Source organism: Fusarium oxysporum, chromosome 13 (genome assembly GCF_000149955.1).
Source record: "Fusarium oxysporum f. sp. lycopersici 4287 chromosome 13, whole genome shotgun sequence".
Lineage (NCBI taxonomy): Eukaryota > Fungi > Ascomycota > Sordariomycetes > Hypocreales > Nectriaceae > Fusarium > Fusarium oxysporum.
This window is the reverse complement of record NC_030998.1, coordinates 456,117-473,476: the sequence shown is the minus strand read 5'-3', so window position 1 is coordinate 473,476 and position 17,360 is coordinate 456,117. Positions and strand designations below refer to the sequence as shown.

At 47.8% G+C, this 17,360-nt stretch overlaps 6 protein-coding genes across 6 annotated transcripts; 3 read left to right on the top strand and 3 right to left on the bottom strand.

The window, feature by feature from the left end:
- The first annotated feature begins 1 nt into the window (after nucleotide 1).
- Nucleotides 2-1,910, top strand: FOXG_12048 (uncharacterized protein). The gene is made up of 2 exons (XM_018391778.1): nucleotides 2-695; nucleotides 748-1,910. The coding sequence occupies exons 1-2, from the start codon at nucleotides 20-22 to the stop codon at nucleotides 1,818-1,820; spliced, it is 1,749 nt and encodes a 582-aa protein (XP_018250498.1). The 5' UTR covers nucleotides 2-19; the 3' UTR covers nucleotides 1,821-1,910.
- A 1,164-nt stretch (nucleotides 1,911-3,074) lies between these two features.
- FOXG_12047 (uncharacterized protein) lies at nucleotides 3,075-4,194 on the top strand (the record flags this gene model as incomplete). Its single annotated transcript, XM_018391777.1, has 4 exons — nucleotides 3,075-3,346; nucleotides 3,410-3,432; nucleotides 3,483-3,708; nucleotides 3,761-4,194. The coding sequence occupies exons 1-4, from the start codon at nucleotides 3,169-3,171 to the stop codon at nucleotides 4,192-4,194; spliced, it is 861 nt and encodes a 286-aa protein (XP_018250497.1). The 5' UTR covers nucleotides 3,075-3,168.
- A 509-nt stretch (nucleotides 4,195-4,703) lies between these two features.
- Nucleotides 4,704-5,813, bottom strand: FOXG_12046 (uncharacterized protein). The gene is made up of 2 exons (XM_018391776.1): nucleotides 5,500-5,813; nucleotides 4,704-5,444 (listed from the first exon to the last, which is right to left on the bottom strand). The coding sequence occupies exons 1-2, from the start codon at nucleotides 5,687-5,689 to the stop codon at nucleotides 4,768-4,770; spliced, it is 867 nt and encodes a 288-aa protein (XP_018250496.1). The 5' UTR covers nucleotides 5,690-5,813; the 3' UTR covers nucleotides 4,704-4,767.
- Nucleotides 5,814-7,960: 2,147 nt separating this feature from the next.
- FOXG_12044 (2-dehydropantoate 2-reductase) lies at nucleotides 7,961-8,921 on the bottom strand (the record flags this gene model as incomplete). The annotated part of the gene is made up of 3 exons (XM_018391775.1): nucleotides 7,961-8,107; nucleotides 8,164-8,822; nucleotides 8,876-8,921. The coding sequence occupies 3 exons, from the start codon at nucleotides 8,919-8,921 to the stop codon at nucleotides 7,961-7,963; spliced, it is 852 nt and encodes a 283-aa protein (XP_018250495.1).
- Nucleotides 8,922-14,369: 5,448 nt separating this feature from the next.
- On the top strand, nucleotides 14,370-15,615 carry FOXG_12043 (uncharacterized protein). Its single transcript, XM_018391774.1, has 3 exons — nucleotides 14,370-14,592; nucleotides 14,651-14,762; nucleotides 14,821-15,615. The coding sequence occupies exons 1-3, from the start codon at nucleotides 14,456-14,458 to the stop codon at nucleotides 15,568-15,570; spliced, it is 999 nt and encodes a 332-aa protein (XP_018250494.1). The 5' UTR covers nucleotides 14,370-14,455; the 3' UTR covers nucleotides 15,571-15,615.
- Nucleotides 15,616-15,723: 108 nt separating this feature from the next.
- Nucleotides 15,724-16,437, bottom strand: FOXG_12042 (endoribonuclease L-PSP). The gene is made up of 3 exons (XM_018391773.1): nucleotides 16,277-16,437; nucleotides 16,206-16,219; nucleotides 15,724-16,151 (listed from the first exon to the last, which is right to left on the bottom strand). The coding sequence occupies exons 1-3, from the start codon at nucleotides 16,332-16,334 to the stop codon at nucleotides 15,810-15,812; spliced, it is 414 nt and encodes a 137-aa protein (XP_018250493.1). The 5' UTR covers nucleotides 16,335-16,437; the 3' UTR covers nucleotides 15,724-15,809.
- Nucleotides 16,438-17,360: the final 923 nt, after the last annotated feature.

The window sequence follows — 17,360 nt, the reverse complement described above, 5'->3', positions numbered from 1 at the left end:
AGTCGGGCTTTCCTTTTTAATGGCCCTTGGTCTAGAGAGTCTTTCAACCTTTAACTGTCTTTCCATTCCAACTTGTGACAACAAGATGCAGCCCAAATCCCATCGGTATGAGGCGACATCAGCTCGCGACTCAGACACAGATGAAATCGAATTAAATTCTGCCAGAGAATCAACTCGTAAAAGCAGATACGTCCATCATGGAACCTTTTCTACCCATGGGTGGGGTATGGAACTTTTGTCGTCTTTCACGACTCTTGGCCTGTTCGCTGGGATGATTGCGATATTCTGCAGCATGCGCAACAAGCCTTATTCCGAGTGGCCCCTTTCAATATCTATAAACACAACCATCGCCATTCTGTCGACAGCTTGCACGGCGGCTATGATGCACAACGTGAGCGCCTTTATCGGGCAGCTTAAATGGCTTCACTTCAAACGATCTTCGCGGAGCGTGTATAACGTTGAGAGATTCGACGAGGCCAGTCGAGGTCCACTTGGAGCTATCCTTCTCATCTTCAGAGTTCCATGGAATCTTGCAACATTGGGAGCTATTATAACGATCCTCCGTCTGGGCTTCTCTCCACTTTCTCAGGCTGTGGTTAACCTAGAACGCAGGATGGTTGATGTTCCAAGTAACGACTCAACCTTTGGATATGCACACGCATATGATAGAAACATGACAACGGGTGCTCAGTCTGGTAGGCCGCCAAGGCGCGACGATGTGAACAATAAACTGATAATTCTTCCTAGAGATACCGCCGGATACACAGATGCAATCCGCTATTCTTCAAGGCCTTTATGACATAAGTTCCATTCCAGTGTTTAACTGTGCCGGCGCCTGTCTCTGGAGAGACTCTTATGTATCCTTGGGCTTTAAGAGTACGTGCAAAAATGTCACCATATCGACGTTGGAAACAAAACATTGTATCAAACCAGAAGGAAGACCAGGAATGCGGTTCGATCGCAATTGCAATTTCACAACCCCGGGAAACATCACCCTTACAACCCAGCATGTATTGACAGACTCCCAAACCACCTTTCGAATCAACGCGACACGTAATCACCTAGACAATCCCAATAATATCACCAGATCGCTGGACGACATTGTGAGAATCGCAGTTTGGAGATCAGGCTATGATACTAGCTTCAACGCCACTGATATCAATATCACGGAATGTACCGTGGGGTTTACTGCCTATGAGTACCCGAGGGCCGAAGCAAACGGTAGCACCTTTTCTTTCGGAAAGGTTGCTGAAATGGATATTCGGCAAGCCAACTGGTCCTGGGAGGATCCCATGACCCAAACCCATCTTGTGAGCAACAAAACCTCCAACCTACCTCCGTTCAAGATATCCATCGTCGACATCAAGGCCCTCCAAGCCTTTTTCGAGTCCACAACATTTCAATCGGAATTTGTGAGCGGAAGCGCAAAGAACAATAATCCCGGACTTAGTGCCGCCCTAAATGGGGACACAAATCTCACGCGTGCTTTCGGTAACATGGCACTGGGCATGACCGACTATCTCCGTTCAGGGCCAAATGAGAAACTGGCTCGGGGAGTTCGAAGAGAAAGCGAGATATTTGTGTTTATCCGGTGGTACTGGTTGATTGGCCCTGCAGTGTTAGAGCTGGCCGCGTTGGTATTTGCAGTCTGTACGATAGTGTGCACTGCGAGGAAGCATGAGGTGCCGCTTTGGAAGTCTTCGGCCCTTGTGCTGTTACATTGTCGGCATGACATGAGTTCTGGTGTAATTCAAGGAGAGTTTCAGGATGTAACAGAGTTGGAGAAGACGGCGAAGGTATCAAAGGCGCGGCTGCAGTAGGCAAAACACATTGATAGAATTTTGCTAAATGCACGGCACAGAAACTTTTCCCCGATGCGCAACTTGAAACATGAGACTATTAATAACGCTAGCATGTAAGAGTTGGTCTCAACCTTAGCTGCTTCGTCGCTTGTCCAGCAATCCATGAAATTAAAGAAGAGAGGCGGAGGTAATTTAACATCACGAAAGGAAGTGCGACGAAACCCATCAGCCGGATGCTACTTAATATCGCTGCTTTCTTTATGGTGTTGATGTGAATGCGGCATGGAAGCATCCAATGTGAATAACGTTCAGAGGTCGCTACTTGGAACTGCCAACGGAGACTTCACGAAATAACAACGGATGGTCGAGCTCGTGTCCAAGTCAGAAACGACGTGACGTGATTAGTTCGCTGTAATATAACTTCTTGTATTATTAAAACGATTGACTATAAAGCGGTGTTATTGAGAGGATAAAGTGGTGGATTGTAAAGGTAAAATTCACATAATAGACGTTCTGGTTCTGGTTTAGGCGAATACGAGAAGCCAAAATATTAATAGTAAGAGCGATAGTTATGAAAATCTGTCTACTATTTTCACAAGCATCGGTGAGTCTTATTGGTGAGTCAATATGCAAGTATGGAATTGCTATATTTATCATTCCCTTCTGAACCTCGACAGAAACTGAAAATCATGCGAAGGGCAGCTTTCGAAGGTTGTATCTAACAAAATTGACCAAGACCGTTCCTCTTAGATGAGCTATCGAACAGGCGAGCTTTACATGCCCCAATCGGATGTGTTTTCCAGCCTTATACGCCAATGTTTGGAATGATTGGCTGTTAGTACCCTCAACCGCTAGGTCTCCTTTTAGTATATCTGCTCTCAGGCCGTTCTCATTCTTTAAGCGCCGGACTAGGCAAAGCTTCCGCTATATACAATGTGCGTGCTGGAATGACAGGTAATAAAGACAGATATCAGATAGCAGGTCGACATAAATAGCCATTCGATCAATCTTTACCAGGGGCTTTCAGGGGTTTTTGCAAAACAAAGAATCTGAAACGTGCGAGGTAAACATATATGACCCGCCGGTCTCGCACTTCGTATTCCCGTCGTAGCTTGTAAACGAACCCGAGATTACATATGGGGTAAGCTTCAAGAAAGGAAAAAGTGCACTGCCACGGAATCAAGGGACCGTTCACAGTACTACCCCTAGAATTTGTCTTATAAAGGCTGAAACTATAGATCTCTGGTAGCATGGCCCAAACCCTATTGCAAAAAGACTTTGCTCAACATTTAACCTCTTTACAACATTTGATACTGTACTTCTCAGCCTTACGGGAATCTTCATCATACCTAATACCTTTTCAATCATGTCTGAATCAGCAGCAGGAGACGGTGATGCTATTTTCAAGCTCTACCGATATGACCCGTCAATGGCAGCGGCTGTCATCTTCATCATTCTTTTTCTATCGGTCACTACATTGCATACATATCAACTTGTCCGAACCAAGACGTGGTTTTTCTGTTGCTTTGTCATCGGCGGCTACAGTAAGTCGTCCCGGGTTACATACATCTAACCCCCCCAATTTCTTGAGGCTAACGACCTGGCAGTGCAGGTGATTGGTTACATCGGTGTAAGTATTTCCAGACCTAGACCTCTCACTACATTCTAACCTGAACCAAGAGAGCTGTCTCTTCCAGCGAAAGCCCCAACTGGACGGTGAAGCCCTATGTGGTCCAGACTTTGCTGTTGCTTATCTCACCAGCTTTATTTGCGGCGAGCATTTACATGATCCTCGGACGTATCATCATCATTACCGGCGGCGAACGGCACTCACCTATCAAGAGGGTCTGGCTGACAAAGATCTTTGTCGTCGGTGATGTCGCCTCCTTTATTCTTCAAGGCGCAGGTTGTTTATTCTTCGAACTTCCTTTCTCCGTGATTGTTCTAACAGCTCGTAGGTGGTGGCATGATGGCAGGCGGTTCCCTCGAGGCTCTTCACAATGGCGAACGCATCGTCATTATAGGTCTCATAGTTCAAATCGTCTTCTTCTCACTCTTTGCCGTGACTGCGGCCGTATTTCACATGAGACTCGTGGGTTCCATGTCCGCAAAGGCAGCTGTATCAGGGATTCCATGGCAGAGGTACCTCTATACGCTGTACATCGCGTCTGGTCTGATCCTTGTGCGGTCGGTCTTTCGCCTGATCGAATACGCACAAGGCAATGCGGGCTATCTTATTTCCCATGAAGCTTACCTTTATATCTTTGACAGCGTCTTGATGTTCCTCGCGATGGTGTTGTTCGCATTTGAGCACCCAAGTCAGCTGAATGCCAAGCTGAACGGAGGGGGAACGGCTGTCAGAAATGGGATTCGATTGTATTGGGAGAAGTAGGAAGTGATACTGCTTTGTAGCTATTATGGACTCTGGCAGTCCTAGACGTTCAAATGCTATATTGAAGGCCACTGAGATGAGGTCTCAAGTAGCTTGATAATTTAGATCTGAAAAGCCACCAACATTAGATTTCTCCTTCGTCCATAAGATTTAGTTTTAAACCTGTAAATTGCTGCAATGAATGCTTGCTTGCAAGATAAGGGCCACTTAATTAGTCTGTTATTGTCTCCGTGAACCTTCCATGTATCGTGACCAATGTCAAGACGCTCTGGCTGCTAGGTCGCGCCATGCTGAATGAACCTCGAGACATTGGATTTACTGTTCATCGATATCCGGCAACCAAGTTCACTCTCAAGCCTAATAGTAACATATTACATTCATGGGTGCCTTTGGTGTCAGGCGATGGAAGATCAATTGTGTACAGAAGGAGATTATGTATTATAGCTCATTGAGATATCACAAACTTTAACCAACTATCAACAATGCCAATAGCTTATTCCTGCTCAACGCCCGACCGCTTGCCATGATTTCAGACCCCTGCTCAACCCTATAAGAATATTTCTTGCCACTGAATCAAGATGAGTTTGTCTCATCGACAACACAAGGTTGAAGATCGTATTCGTTGCCGTCCTTGTATTGAAGGTGGTCAACATACCAAATGAGGAAAATAACCATGACAATCGCCATCAAAATTGCATCAAAGATATAAAGAAAGACCTCGTGAGAAATTAAATAGCCGCCGTTGCCCTGTAAATATTCGACGACACGAAAGACGCTTCGAACCAGGATAATAATGCTGACAGTATACAAGACCTTGAGGTCAAGTTTCCACGGGAAGGCATTCTCTCTAGCTGCCAGTGTTGGGCTCTTGAAACACTTCCTGTGGAATAAACCCGAGGTGATAACGAAGAAACCAAACACCACGATCTGAATGAACAAACCAGCGAGTATGATCTTCTCTCCTCTATCATATGCCTCGATAGTGCCAGACGCTTGGATACCGCCTCCAGCTGCTTGTAGCGAGAAGGATACGATGTCACCACAGACAAAGGCCTTTGTTAACCAGCGAACGGGAATTAATGACAGATGTTGGGCTCGAAGAGAGATGATGATTCGGCCGAGTATCATGTAGATTGAGGCGGCGAAGAGGGCGGGCGCAACGAGGATGAGGATCGCTTGAACGCTGTAGGCAGGCACAGACTCCTTGTTGTTATGGGATACAATTCGGGCAGCGTAGCCGATGGTTTCGACTGCGAGGCAAACGTTAGGAATATTCGTCAGTGAGCGTGAAACGGGGAGACGTGCAAGCACCGCCGATTGTAAACGGAATAAAGTACCAGGCTCGGGCTTTGCTGAGGCGCCAAATGTGAAGGCAGGAAAGTATCGCGAAGATGACCGTAGCGACGATGGCTGCAGGGAAAGAAGGCGTGTACCGGTACAGCTTAAAGTCCACCTTGCCGTCGGCAAGTGTGTCAATCCGTGGGAAAAGCTCCATCTTCGCTTGCAACTTCAACTGAAAGCGATTTCGAGGTTGATGTGCGGGTTACTTTTGAGCAAAGGAAGGAAAAGCTTTTATCGAGAACACAGAATTGCCATCCCACGGAAGGGAACGCCAAAATAGGAAGTGGTTGGTTGATAGGGAGAACATACCAGCCCAGCCTCCACTTCGACACGATGACCGTATCCCTTTGCTATTTTCGCATCTCGCATTCTGTGCGAACCTGGAAAGTGGATGACGTTCAATGATGTTAGCTACGGCCTGTGGATACCGGATCCTGGTATCCACAACTCGTTTTGAAACCGAGAGTGGGTGACGGGAACGAAAACCGAGAACATGGGCCCGTAAGCGAAAGCCTTGCAGTTATTTATCCACAGATCACGATCTGTTGGGCATTAGCTAGGTATCTGTAAACAACAAGTCTTAATGCTTCGGCAACCATCCAATCTCCTCCATCGGCCATACTAAATAAATGAGATACACCTCGCCCACAGACGAGTATATCCTGGTCATGATATGGTTAACCCAACTGTTCAGCCACCATTGACAAGGTAATTTGTGTAACAAGACGCAAAAGTAAGACAGTACGACAAGAGCCTCCTCTTCTTCATCTGCCACAAACGTAAGGAAATCTTTTGCAAATACAATCCAAGAAAAAATATCCACTAGATCCTTATCACCTTCGACTTCATAAAACACACCATAAGTCTGGTTCAATCCGTGAATCGCATCGTGATAAACTGAACGCCGCTCTGAATCTGTGATCGTCTCGTCCACAAAGAACCTCAACTGCTGCATGTAGTCGGTTTTGAAGGTTTGCTCTCTGAGTTCCAAACGCCTTCGAGCCTTTTGCAACAGAGCTGAGAAAGGTCCAACTAAGAGGGTGCTCCGAGCCAATGCCATAAAACTGGTGCAGCCTTTTATCAGGACTACCCAAGGAGGGTATGGCCCGTCGTCATGCTCTGGGGTCTGAGCGAAAGCTAGTATAGATGTTAGCGAGATCAACAAGGGGGTCCAGGGGACTAACAATAGTAGATAGTTAAAATGGAGAAGGCAAACAGATGCTGGGCATTTTTGTCATTGTACGCGTCGATAAACGCAGAGGCAATGCTTAGCGCCTGGTTATGGTACGTTATAGCTCTTTCGCGGAGGAATTCTCTCCTCTCCGTTGAGAAATGGCTCAGGTGGAGTGCTGACACGGATAAGATTGCCAACATGGCGTAGTCACAGTTTAAGCAAAGCCTGACGATCCGAATGCGCCAGAGGTCTCTTATCGCCGAGTCATTACTCAGAGTGGCGTAAGTCGACGTGCAGAAATTATGCATGAGTTCCAGGTCCAACAAGCCAAGATTTGGTGCTGCTGCAGGTGTTTGTGGTGACGACACTGGAGAAGTGTAGTGCCTCGTATGGAATGGGAGAGTATAGTGGCATTCTTCACCTCGTCTCTCACAGTGAGCGCAAATAGGCTTCTCTTCTCCACACTGGAAGGACGAAAAACAAGAAATAATTAGTCAATGGCTCCTGATTGTATGCTAAAGAAGGAATTGAAGTGCGACTGACTTTGATTCGTCTGTGCTTGCAGGTCTGGCAACCCATCCGCGATTTCTTGTGGACTCGTTTCGTCTTGGAACCTCGATGCTCCGAGGTTCCCGAGGTAGGCAGCGTTGTTGGCGTGCTACTCGACATGACCAATGCCAAATTCTGGATTCTCAGGGGAAAAGTCAAAAAACTCGGGATAGAAAACGAGAACGAGAAAAAGAGAAAGGCAGCCACTGAAATAAAAAGCAATTGGTCCAATGTCCCCGTACTACCCAGTGGAAACACCCCTGCCATCCATCACAGCGCACAATGGCTTTCAATTGGCCTCAGCGTGGGCTATTGTGGATATCTCGGGATATAGTGCAAAAGTTCCTGGATGCTTAACCTGGCGACCTCGTTTAACCTCGTTTTCGTTCCGTTATGCGAGTCAGGAACTGGCTCTTGCCTGTCCCTCGTCCCACGCCGACTGTCGACAGTAGGGTAAGTGAAAAGTCTTGCGTACAGCGAGGAGCGAATCTCGAGGAATGGCCCGCGATGCAAGCATCAACTGTCAGGTCTATCAATACAAAATAACAGTCTTTAAAAAAAGCACTTCAGGGCAATGAACCAACTTACTACACAATAGCCCGAGGATGAGTTAATTTTAACACCTTGTAACAAACTACTTTTGGCAAATTGGAGAACATCGAAACAGGCGCTTAAAGGATACCGGACCGTTAACTCTCTAATCTATTTACCGTTTCTCTTTCCCTTGAGCTTCCACTGCACTGCACAGCATAGTTCGTACAAAGTTGATAATACCGGTGTAGCTACTCCTCTCTCGTGACCTTCTCGGACCACCTCCCCGATGATATTCTCATGTTCGATAAAATTACCCTGCAGCCCAGCATGTTAGATCTTAAACTATTATCTCCATTGGGTGAACACTTTACCTTTTCCAGATCTATTTGCATACTCGGGGTAATATTATCGTTTATCGGGTTGCTCCTGATTGTATCATTTATAATGCTTTCCGGAAGCGCGTGTCCTGCCTTTTCCGCTACAGCCAGAACTTCTTTCATCGCGGGGATTACAAGAGTGTCCACAACTCTGCCTGTTCTCTGCAGCTCGCCAGTGTTCAGGCGAGCCAACGCGCAAATCGGGTTGAAGGAAGCATTGTACACCAACTTGCTCCAGCGGTCAAAATCGACGTCTGGTTGGTACAGACATGTCGTTTTGCCTCCCATGCTGTAGATTTCTACGAAGCGCTTCGCCGCCGCCTCTTGTACCTTCAGATGCAAGGACGGGTTATTGAAAGCTCCGATGTGTAGAAGGTCGTTCTGTTTCTGCTCGATGACACCAGGTGCGACTTCGTGGGCGTCGATTCTGCTGATACCAGATATGATAACATTGTTCGGAAATCGATGGATAAACGGTCTTTCGATATTCAGACCATTTTGTATCAAGACGATGGCCGTATGGCCGGGAGTGACTGCAGGTGCAATGATGTCGCATAACGTAGGGATAATGTCTGGAATATTCTTGGTGCAGCAAACGATATAGTCGAATGGCCGGCCCTGCGCATCGTATCTGTTCGGAATAGCATCCAAGCCTATCTCTAAAGTCAGCGGACCTTGTTCATCTTGTTGGAGGTTTCAGGAATACAGGCTGAACTTACTTTCAGTAGGCCGCCAATTGTGAATATCGCCATGCTGGCAAGACCTGATCGTGAATCCCTTGGTGCGCACGACTTGTTGGAAAATCCGGGGATCCCCCTTCCCTTCAGGATTCAGACTAACAGTCTGAAAGTCCTAGATTTAAAGTTTAAAGTCCTAGATGAAATCATTTAGAGATATAAACCTGAGAAGAACTCTCATCTCACTAATGAACAATCAAGTTATACAAAAATATATATTTTCACCTAGCACTACTGCGCAATATAAACAACAGGTTATGAGCCCGGGTTAGCAAACACCGGGTTTCTCTTCTGAATCAAAGAACCAAACTTCAACTCAAGATGACGTCACGACGAGCCCCACGTTCCACCATGCGAACCCGCAACACAATCAGAGTATCGCCTGCATCCGAATCGTCGCGACCTGGTGCTTCAGGTCAAGACCACACACCATCCTCAATGTATGACAGTACCACGGTCATCTCTGAAAAGAATACTCTTTTCCTTCCGCAAGAGCTCAAGCTAGGCGGACCCTCCAATTGGGAGCAATATTGCCCAGCTCAGAAGGCCATTCTTCGAATCAATGGTCTCGAAGATGCTGTCTTTGGTGATTACCCTCCCGAGGAACAGCAGACTATGGATCAAAAGATCAGGGCGGCAAAAGCTGCCGTCTCCATCCGAGGTAACTGCACTGGAGAAGCACTTAGTCAACTAGTCGGGATTGAGAATCCCCAGGAGATGTTCAACCTTCTCCAGGCCTATTGTATTGGCACGGGCCCAGTTCTTCTGCAGACAACACTTTACCAGTTCATCCGGATCAAAACAAGCTCTTACGAGACAATTCCACAATTTAATGTCGACTTTGAACGACTCGTCAAACTTCTCCTCGAGCAGAAAGAACCAATCTCAGATACCCTCAAAAAGGTTGTTTATCTGACTGCCTGCGAGAACGAGTACCCCGACTGGACTGCCAGACAGCGCGCTCTCCTACGCTCGGAGCATCCGCCAACACTACGATCAATGCAGCAAGATCTCATTGATGAAAACAGGTCATCAGATGATGATGATAGTCATGGCACTGCCTCAACGTACTGGGCTCACAGTAAAAAGACCGGAAGGAAGGGCCTGACCGCAAGAAAGCAAGAGGCAAGCGGCCGGAGGAGAGGCTCTTCAAAGAACCTACGAGCCACGAACAAATCCAGCCAGGAAACCAATCATCGGGTCGGCAAGCATAAGGACCATACCTGCACGAACTGCAAGAAGAGAGGACATCACGAAAATGATTGTTGGTTTGCCCATAAGGATAAGCGACCTGACTGGGCAGTCCGCCTCGCCAAGGAACTCATGGAGCATGATCTTCAACGGGACAACACCAAGAATCTCCATATCAAGGAATCAAATCATATGACAGTCGAGCGATCTTTTCTGATCCTTGAAGACAGCGTCTCAGACGAGCTACCTATGGACAATACAGAGACGTGTAAGGTCTCCCTTGATAACATCTCTTCAACCGCAGAATGGCTGTTCGACACAGGTTCGTCAGTCCACATCTGCAACGACCAAAGCCTATTCACAGAACTGCAGCCTGCAACCCGAACGGTCCTCGTTACGGGCGGTGGGAAGGTGTACCCATTCGGTAGGGGGACAGTCAAAATTTGCTTCATAAACAAATGGGGTGAGCAGGTCACAATTAACCTCAAAGACACGCTGTTCATCCCTGAGTTTCCGGTAAATGTCATGTCAGGACTCAGGCTATACAAGAACGGCGGCTGGATAGACGGGAACGACATGTATGACCCAACAGGAGATGTCTTTGGTCTCCTCCGCATAGGAAGGGACGGTCTGTACGTGAACACTGAGGTCGGAAAGACTACTGTTTCAAACCAGGCCGCCTGGGAACTCCAGCCAGAACCATGCAATCACCACACTGCTTCATCAAATCAATGCCTGAATGTCGACCTTTGGCACCGAAGACTCGGCCATGTTAACGCATATCAGGTGTCACAGACTGCCAAAATGACCAAAGGAATGTACTGTGACGGCCACCACGACCATCAGCCTTTCAATTACTGCCTCGCCTGCGACATCGCAAAGGCCCTACGATGGACTCCGCGAAATAAACGGAAACGAGCCTCCAGGGCCGGGTTCATTCATGTTGACACCTTCAAAGTCAATCCACCGGGCATTAGAGGCGAACGATGGGGAATGATTGCCACAGATGACAGGCATCGAATGAGATGGGCCTACACATTCACGAGGAAGGGGATGGCTTCGGAACTCCTAGGCCAGCTCATCTCCAAGATACGAACTCAGTATGGCATCCGAGTGTACGCAATCCAGATGGATGGCGGCTCTGAGCTCTATGGTGCGTCTCTCAAGAACCTCGAGTACACTCACGGCGTCAAGATCATCAAGACGATACCATATACTCCTGAATTTAACGGAGTGCTGAGCGCTCTAACCGCATCATCTTTGACAAAGTCAGAGCAACCATGGAGTCGGAAAGAATCCCGATAGAGCTCTGGCCATTGGTCCTGGAAGATATGGTGCGCAAGACAAACGTGACAGCCACCAGGGCAATTGATGGCCTCACTCCCATGGAAAGCTTTCTCAACGAGGCCTTTCCCGGACAAGACAACAAGCCGGATCTGTCCGGAGAACGAATCTGCGGCTCACAAGTCACGATACACATACCGCAGGAACGAAGATTGAGATCACACAAGTTTGGCCCAAGAGGAGAGGCTGGAATCTACCTATGCATGGAAGGTTCACAGATCTACACCTGCTGGGTGCCCTCTCGCAGGAAGGGACATCAGATCGTCCGCTCTGCAAATGTACAATTCTACGAAAAGGTTGGGGAGACAGAACTCCTGACCGAAACTGAGCATGATGTTGAGCCGGAAATCCGCAAGAACGGAGCTCCCATCTCAAGCCGGCCACAGTCCGTCACGGAGCAGACAAAGACTCCAAGCCCACAAAGGTCTGAAGTGAACAATCTTCAGCATGCTGAGGTGCATAATCCTCAGCATGGACAGACGACAACATCCATGACATCAGCTAAGCTGCCCGATCTCCGAAAAGAGGTGATCACTGAGCCCAAAACAATGACTGAAGCGCTTCAAGGTCCGCAAAGGGAGCATTGGCTCAGAGCAATACACAGTGAGCTGCGCAGCCTCCTCAAGAAAGGAGCTTGGCGCATGCTGGACCGCACCCAAGCTCACAATAGGCCACTTACAGTCAAGTGGGTATTCAAGGTCAAGAAAAACGAGGACGGCAACCTCGACAAGTTCAAGGCACGGCTGGTGGTCAGAGGCTTTGAACAACAGTTCGGCTTTGACTACAACCAGACTTTTGCCTCTGTTGCCAAAGCGGCGACTTGGAGAATCCTCCTCACCGTTGCTGCCTGTCTTGACTGGGAAATTGAGCAGATGGACGTGTCGACGGCGTTCCTGGAAGGGGATCTCGATGAACAAGTCTTTATCGAAATGCCGGAAGGACTTGTCGAGTATTTCGATCAACACCCAGAAGACCGTCCGGCAGGATTCTCAACTGAGAAGATCTGCAAATTGATCAAATCCCTCTACGGACTCAAACAGGCGCCTCGGCAATGGCAAAAGAAGCTGAAGAAGACCTTAGAATCCCTTGACTTCAGACAAGCAACGTCTGACACGGCCGTATATCACAATCCCACAACGGGAGTGATTATCATCACATATGTGGATGACTTCCTCATCATGGGCAGCAACAAGGAAGCAATCCAAGGGTACAAAGCCCGCCTGGGAGAGATCTTTACGATGACTGATCTCGGTCCCGCCAGCCATTTTCTTGGAGTAAGAATAACCCGAGACAGGAACTCAAGGCTGATCTACCTTTCCCAGGATGCATATTTTACCAGAATACTGAAGAAATTCGGCTTGGAAGATTGCCGACCGGTCAAGACCCCGATGGAGCGAAATTCACTCTCGACACTGCAACCAAGAGACAATGGCGACTCGGCTTCTCCAGAAGAACGAGAAGACTATAGCTCGAAAACCGGCTCGCTGATGTATGGAATGACCCAAACCAGACCCGATTTAGCTTTCCTACTCTCGGTACTCTCAAGATACATGTCGAATCCATCACCAGCACATTCACGATTGATCAAAAGAGGTCTTCGCTATCTACAGCAGACAAGGGACCACGGCCTGGTGCTTGGGGGCGTCAAGAAAGATCCTGAATCCGCTTGGAGCATCACAGCTTGGGCCGACTCGGATTGGAAAGGCGACACTGTTACGGGAAGATCGACGTTTGGATGGCTTGTTCAACTTGAAGGATCTACAGTCTCATGGAGGGCCAAACGGCACGAAACAGTGGCACTATCGACTACCGAGGCTGAATATACAGCACTCTCCCAGTGTGCCAGAGAATTAGCCTGGACTAGGAACCTCTTCTCTGAACTGTTCCTTCCGCTACATATGCCTATCCCACTGAACGGCGATAATCAGGGTTCCCTAAAGCTATGCAGAAACCCTGAGCTTCACCAACGGACAAAGCACATTCCGTTAACCGAGCACCATATCCGAGAAGAAGTTGAAGCCGGGAATATTGATGTACAATACGTCAGCACACATGAGCAGGTAGCAGACGGACTCACTAAACCATTGAACGCCGTCAGCCATGGCCACTTTCTAGAAGCAATTCGAGTCAGTGCATGTCCGATCGAGGAAGCAGGTCGTATTATTTGGAGTACTGAAGTCCACGATGACTCTGTGCCCTGAAGACAAGGTGGATGGGGGCGTGTTGGAAAATCCGGGGATCCCCCTTCCCTTCAGGATTCAGACTAACAGTCTGAAAGTCCTAGATTTAAAGTTTAAAGTCCTAGATGAAATCATTTAGAGATATAAACCTGAGAAGAACTCTCATCTCACTAATGAACAATCAAGTTATACAAAAATATATATTTTCACCTAGCACTACTGCGCAATATAAACAACACGACTTGGAAATTGGACCGCAAAACAGACGTGACTTCAGCCAAACCTCCTTCTTCGAGATTCAGAGCAGCAATCGTGCCAATACCACCGCTGCCAATCAGTAGTACTCTGTCTTTAGGTGAAGTCATTATGTTATTCCTCGACTTGCCTTCGACAAGTTTCTAAGCTAAGTATCGCTACAATGACAAGCAGGGGGATCGATAAAATTGAAATGATTACTTTTTTCCCGGATGCGATTCGCGTCACAATGCCGCCCTATTATCCGGCTGTGCCGGTCGAGGTGCCAGGCTGTCTCCACACTCCAAGCTCCGGGCTACGGCCCCGCCTTCATCGCCGGCATTCCTCAGTGCTCTCAGAGGACCTACCAATTTTTGACTAGCAGTAGTTCTAGTGCTCAAAGATTAATGTGTCGGTCAGTATTGCCTGGCTGCTCGCCACCCTCTGCTTGTCAAAGCCGGCTCCGGCCTGTATCACATTATGCAGTCCTATTATCAATGGACAAGATTTCCTCAAATTACGGCCGCCAGTGCCCATTCGGTGGGATATTTTCCAAGGACCGCAAATCGCTTGTGAAAAAAGTTGCTTTAAGTATTCACAATGGAAGTCGGCATAATCGGTTCTGGAATCATCGGGCTCACGTCTGCTCTTGCCCTCGTCGAAGCAGGATACTCTGTGACCATCGTCGCCCGTGATTTACCTGGAGACGATTCATCTCAGCAGTGGGCAAGCCCTTGGTAGGGACCACTCAGCCCCCATGTATGTTTCTTTAGAGCTGACAAGCGTTGTGTAAAGGGCTGGTGCTGGCGTACTTCCCCACCCGGACTACAAGGGACACGATTTACAGACCGAGAGCTTCAAGTTCTACTGGGCACTCGCCCATCGTGATCCGACAAGTGGAGTACAGGTAGGTGGCCTATCGATGTCATTTACCCATAAGTATTCACTGCTAAGGCAATTATCAGGTGGTAGATGTAACTGAGTACTATGATGACCGAGACGATGATTCTACTATCTGGTACAAACGAATGGCGCCCAAGTATCGCCGTCTGCCATCAAAAGATCTTCCAGCAAACGCCAAAATGGGATTTAAATATCAGTCGATGACGGTCAACCCCGGAGTATTCTTGCCTTGGATCAAGGCGGTGCTAGACAAGAAAGGAGTTCGTTTCATCCGCGCTGAAGTCAAGACCATCGAGGAGGCTAGGTCGATTCTACAGATAAAGAGAATCGTCAATGCCTCAGGCCTAGGGGCTTTTCACCTTGCGAATGACAACAAAGTCGTCGCTGTTCGTGGCCAGACGATGCTTGTCGAAAGTGATTCTCACGAAATGGTCATGTTTCAGGGCTCTCATTACACCTACCAGATTCCGCGGATGTACAGTGGCGGCGTGATTGTTGGAGGAGTCAGTCAGCCAGGTAACATGGAACAAAAGGTTGACCCTGAAGTACGGTCAGATATTTTACGACGCATGAAGCTCGTCATGAACGACCAGTATCAGGGTGTTGATCTAGACAAGTATGTCATGAAGGATTTGGTTGGGTTCCGACCGAGTAGAGAAGGAGGATATCGCCTGGAGCGGGAGGATGACGTGATACACGCCTATGGCTTCAATACTCTGGGTTATACATACAGCTATGGCGTGGCTTTGAAGGTCCGAGATCTGGTCACGTCCGCTACCATCGAGGAGGCGGCTGTGCGGAGCAAACTTTGACATGTCTTTAGTCTTCTTAAATATCCATTGATTTTTCACTAGCACATCATGTTCTATGTTCTGTATGGTGATATAAGCTCTCAGCCACAGATCTCAACTGCAAGTAACACATCTGCACATCAAGTCCCTTTCTGTCTGGGTGTGGATAGATGATACTGAGATCTCAATATATGTCTTTTCTTAACTAAAGGGTAAAGCTAACTGGCTATTCTTCTTTCTGGGGCCCCAGTTTCCAATGTTCACAGTCGAGGCTCATTGGTATTCATCAAAGCCACGCATTCAATCTCTACCTCCAGATTCTTAGGCAGAGTCTTCACCGCTACACAGCTTCTAGCCGGCTTATGAGTGAAATAGGTCTCATAAACCGCGTTGAACTCGGCAAAGTTCTTCATATCATCTAAGAACACTGTGACCTTTGCCACGCGGCTTATGTCACTACCGGCCGCTGACAAAACTGCCTGGACGCTCTTGCAGCATGCGTGAGTTTTGTCTGCGATACTTCCTTCGAGAGGTTTGCCGGTTGAGTCGATTGGGATCTGGCCTGAGAGGAAGACATAAGGGCCGGCGATTACAGCTTGGGACTTGCGGTAAGAGTTAGTAGTGTAGTGCTGCTATCGATTGAGAAGGAGTTATACATAAGGTCCGATTGCTGTCACAAAGAGTCAGCGTCTTTCTCTATGGCTGGTTGAGTTTTGGTGTTGCTCACCTGGGCATCCCTGTGATGTTGAAACGGTGGTCTGGTCTGATGACATCTTGCCGTCCATTTAGATCTTCTAAAAATAGCTTCTTCTTTCACGTTAAGACGCCCTTGTTATACTGCGCTCCACGAAACCTGAGTATATATGCATTTACTGTACAAGATGGCCGTCTACGTGGACCCCCAGCCTTGTCAATGAGGAGCATTTATACTTCTTCCAAACCCGCTAGTACGGAGAAACCGGTCTCATGTCCGGCACCATGCGGGACAGGATTCCAGAGCTGGCCAAAGAACAATCTTGATGGGCCATTTCACTAGCACTGACAACTTTTAGCTTTGCCGGCATTATGCCGGTAAATGGTACCGGCCGGCACGGTTTCTTGGCCGGCACTTCTTGTGAAAAGGTCTCCACTTGACCTCTGTAAGCCAAACGCGGCCAGGCATTGCTCAAATGCGGTCAGACGTAACAGGTAGAGCTAGATAGAAAATCCCGATAACGATTGAATAATCATAAAAGAGGTTTCTTGGTACTATGAAAGCTGCTCCATGCGCGTAACAGGCCGTTCAACTTCGAGCAATTCTACATCTGAGGAGCCAATCGTGCCCATTTCCATATAGCAAGATGCAAGCACTAGGGCTGATTGATTAAATCAGTATAAATACGGACCCAAGCGATGACAAAACTAGAGTCGGGAACACATTGTAAAACCTCGTGGCCAATGGCTCCTCCACATGCACATCATTCTTCCCCCACTCCTCAGCCATCTTAACAGCCCTGTCATAATCTGGTCATGGCCTAACACCAGGTTCGACCCTAGAGTTGGGGTCACTATTCTCCAGATACGTGTCTAGAAGCATATTGCAGGTATCGGTGATGGTTGAATTGAGGATGATGCCTATCTTTGAGCTCTGGATCTTGCATTTACCCCTGTCGTCACCATTTTCTTTTGCTCTCTCTGCGGTGCAGTTGACTAGTTCAGAGAGTCGAGTCGCGCCACCCATATCAAAGTAGCCTTTGGAGTCATGATTCTAGGTTGAAAGTTTTGCAGCTGCGCTTTGAAAACGACAGCGATGCGGTTGGGAACAGTATGAG

What these genes read in the sequence shown, in the direction of transcription:
- FOXG_12048 (XM_018391778.1), top strand. Translation starts at nt 20, where the DNA reads ATGGCCCTTGGTCTAGAGAGTCTTTCAACCTTTAACTGTCTTTCCATT. An exon ending in GACAACGGGTGCTCAGTCTG is followed by an intron (nt 696 to 747) that starts GTAGGCCGCCAA and finishes AATTCTTCCTAG; the next exon opens with AGATACCGCCGGATACACAG.
- FOXG_12046 (XM_018391776.1), bottom strand. Translation starts at nt 5,689, where the DNA reads ATGGAGCTTTTCCCACGGATTGACACACTTGCCGACGGCAAGGTGGAC. An exon ending in GTTTACAATCGGCGGTGCTT is followed by an intron (nt 5,445 to 5,499) that starts GCACGTCTCCCC and finishes TTTGCCTCGCAG; the next exon opens with TCGAAACCATCGGCTACGCT.
- FOXG_12043 (XM_018391774.1), top strand. Translation starts at nt 14,456, where the DNA reads ATGGAAGTCGGCATAATCGGTTCTGGAATCATCGGGCTCACGTCTGCT. An exon ending in CAGCAGTGGGCAAGCCCTTG is followed by an intron (nt 14,593 to 14,650) that starts GTAGGGACCACT and finishes CGTTGTGTAAAG; the next exon opens with GGCTGGTGCTGGCGTACTTC. An exon ending in ATCCGACAAGTGGAGTACAG is followed by an intron (nt 14,763 to 14,820) that starts GTAGGTGGCCTA and finishes GGCAATTATCAG; the next exon opens with GTGGTAGATGTAACTGAGTA.
- FOXG_12042 (XM_018391773.1), bottom strand. Translation starts at nt 16,334, where the DNA reads ATGGACGGCAAGATGTCATCAGACCAGACCACCGTTTCAACATCACAG.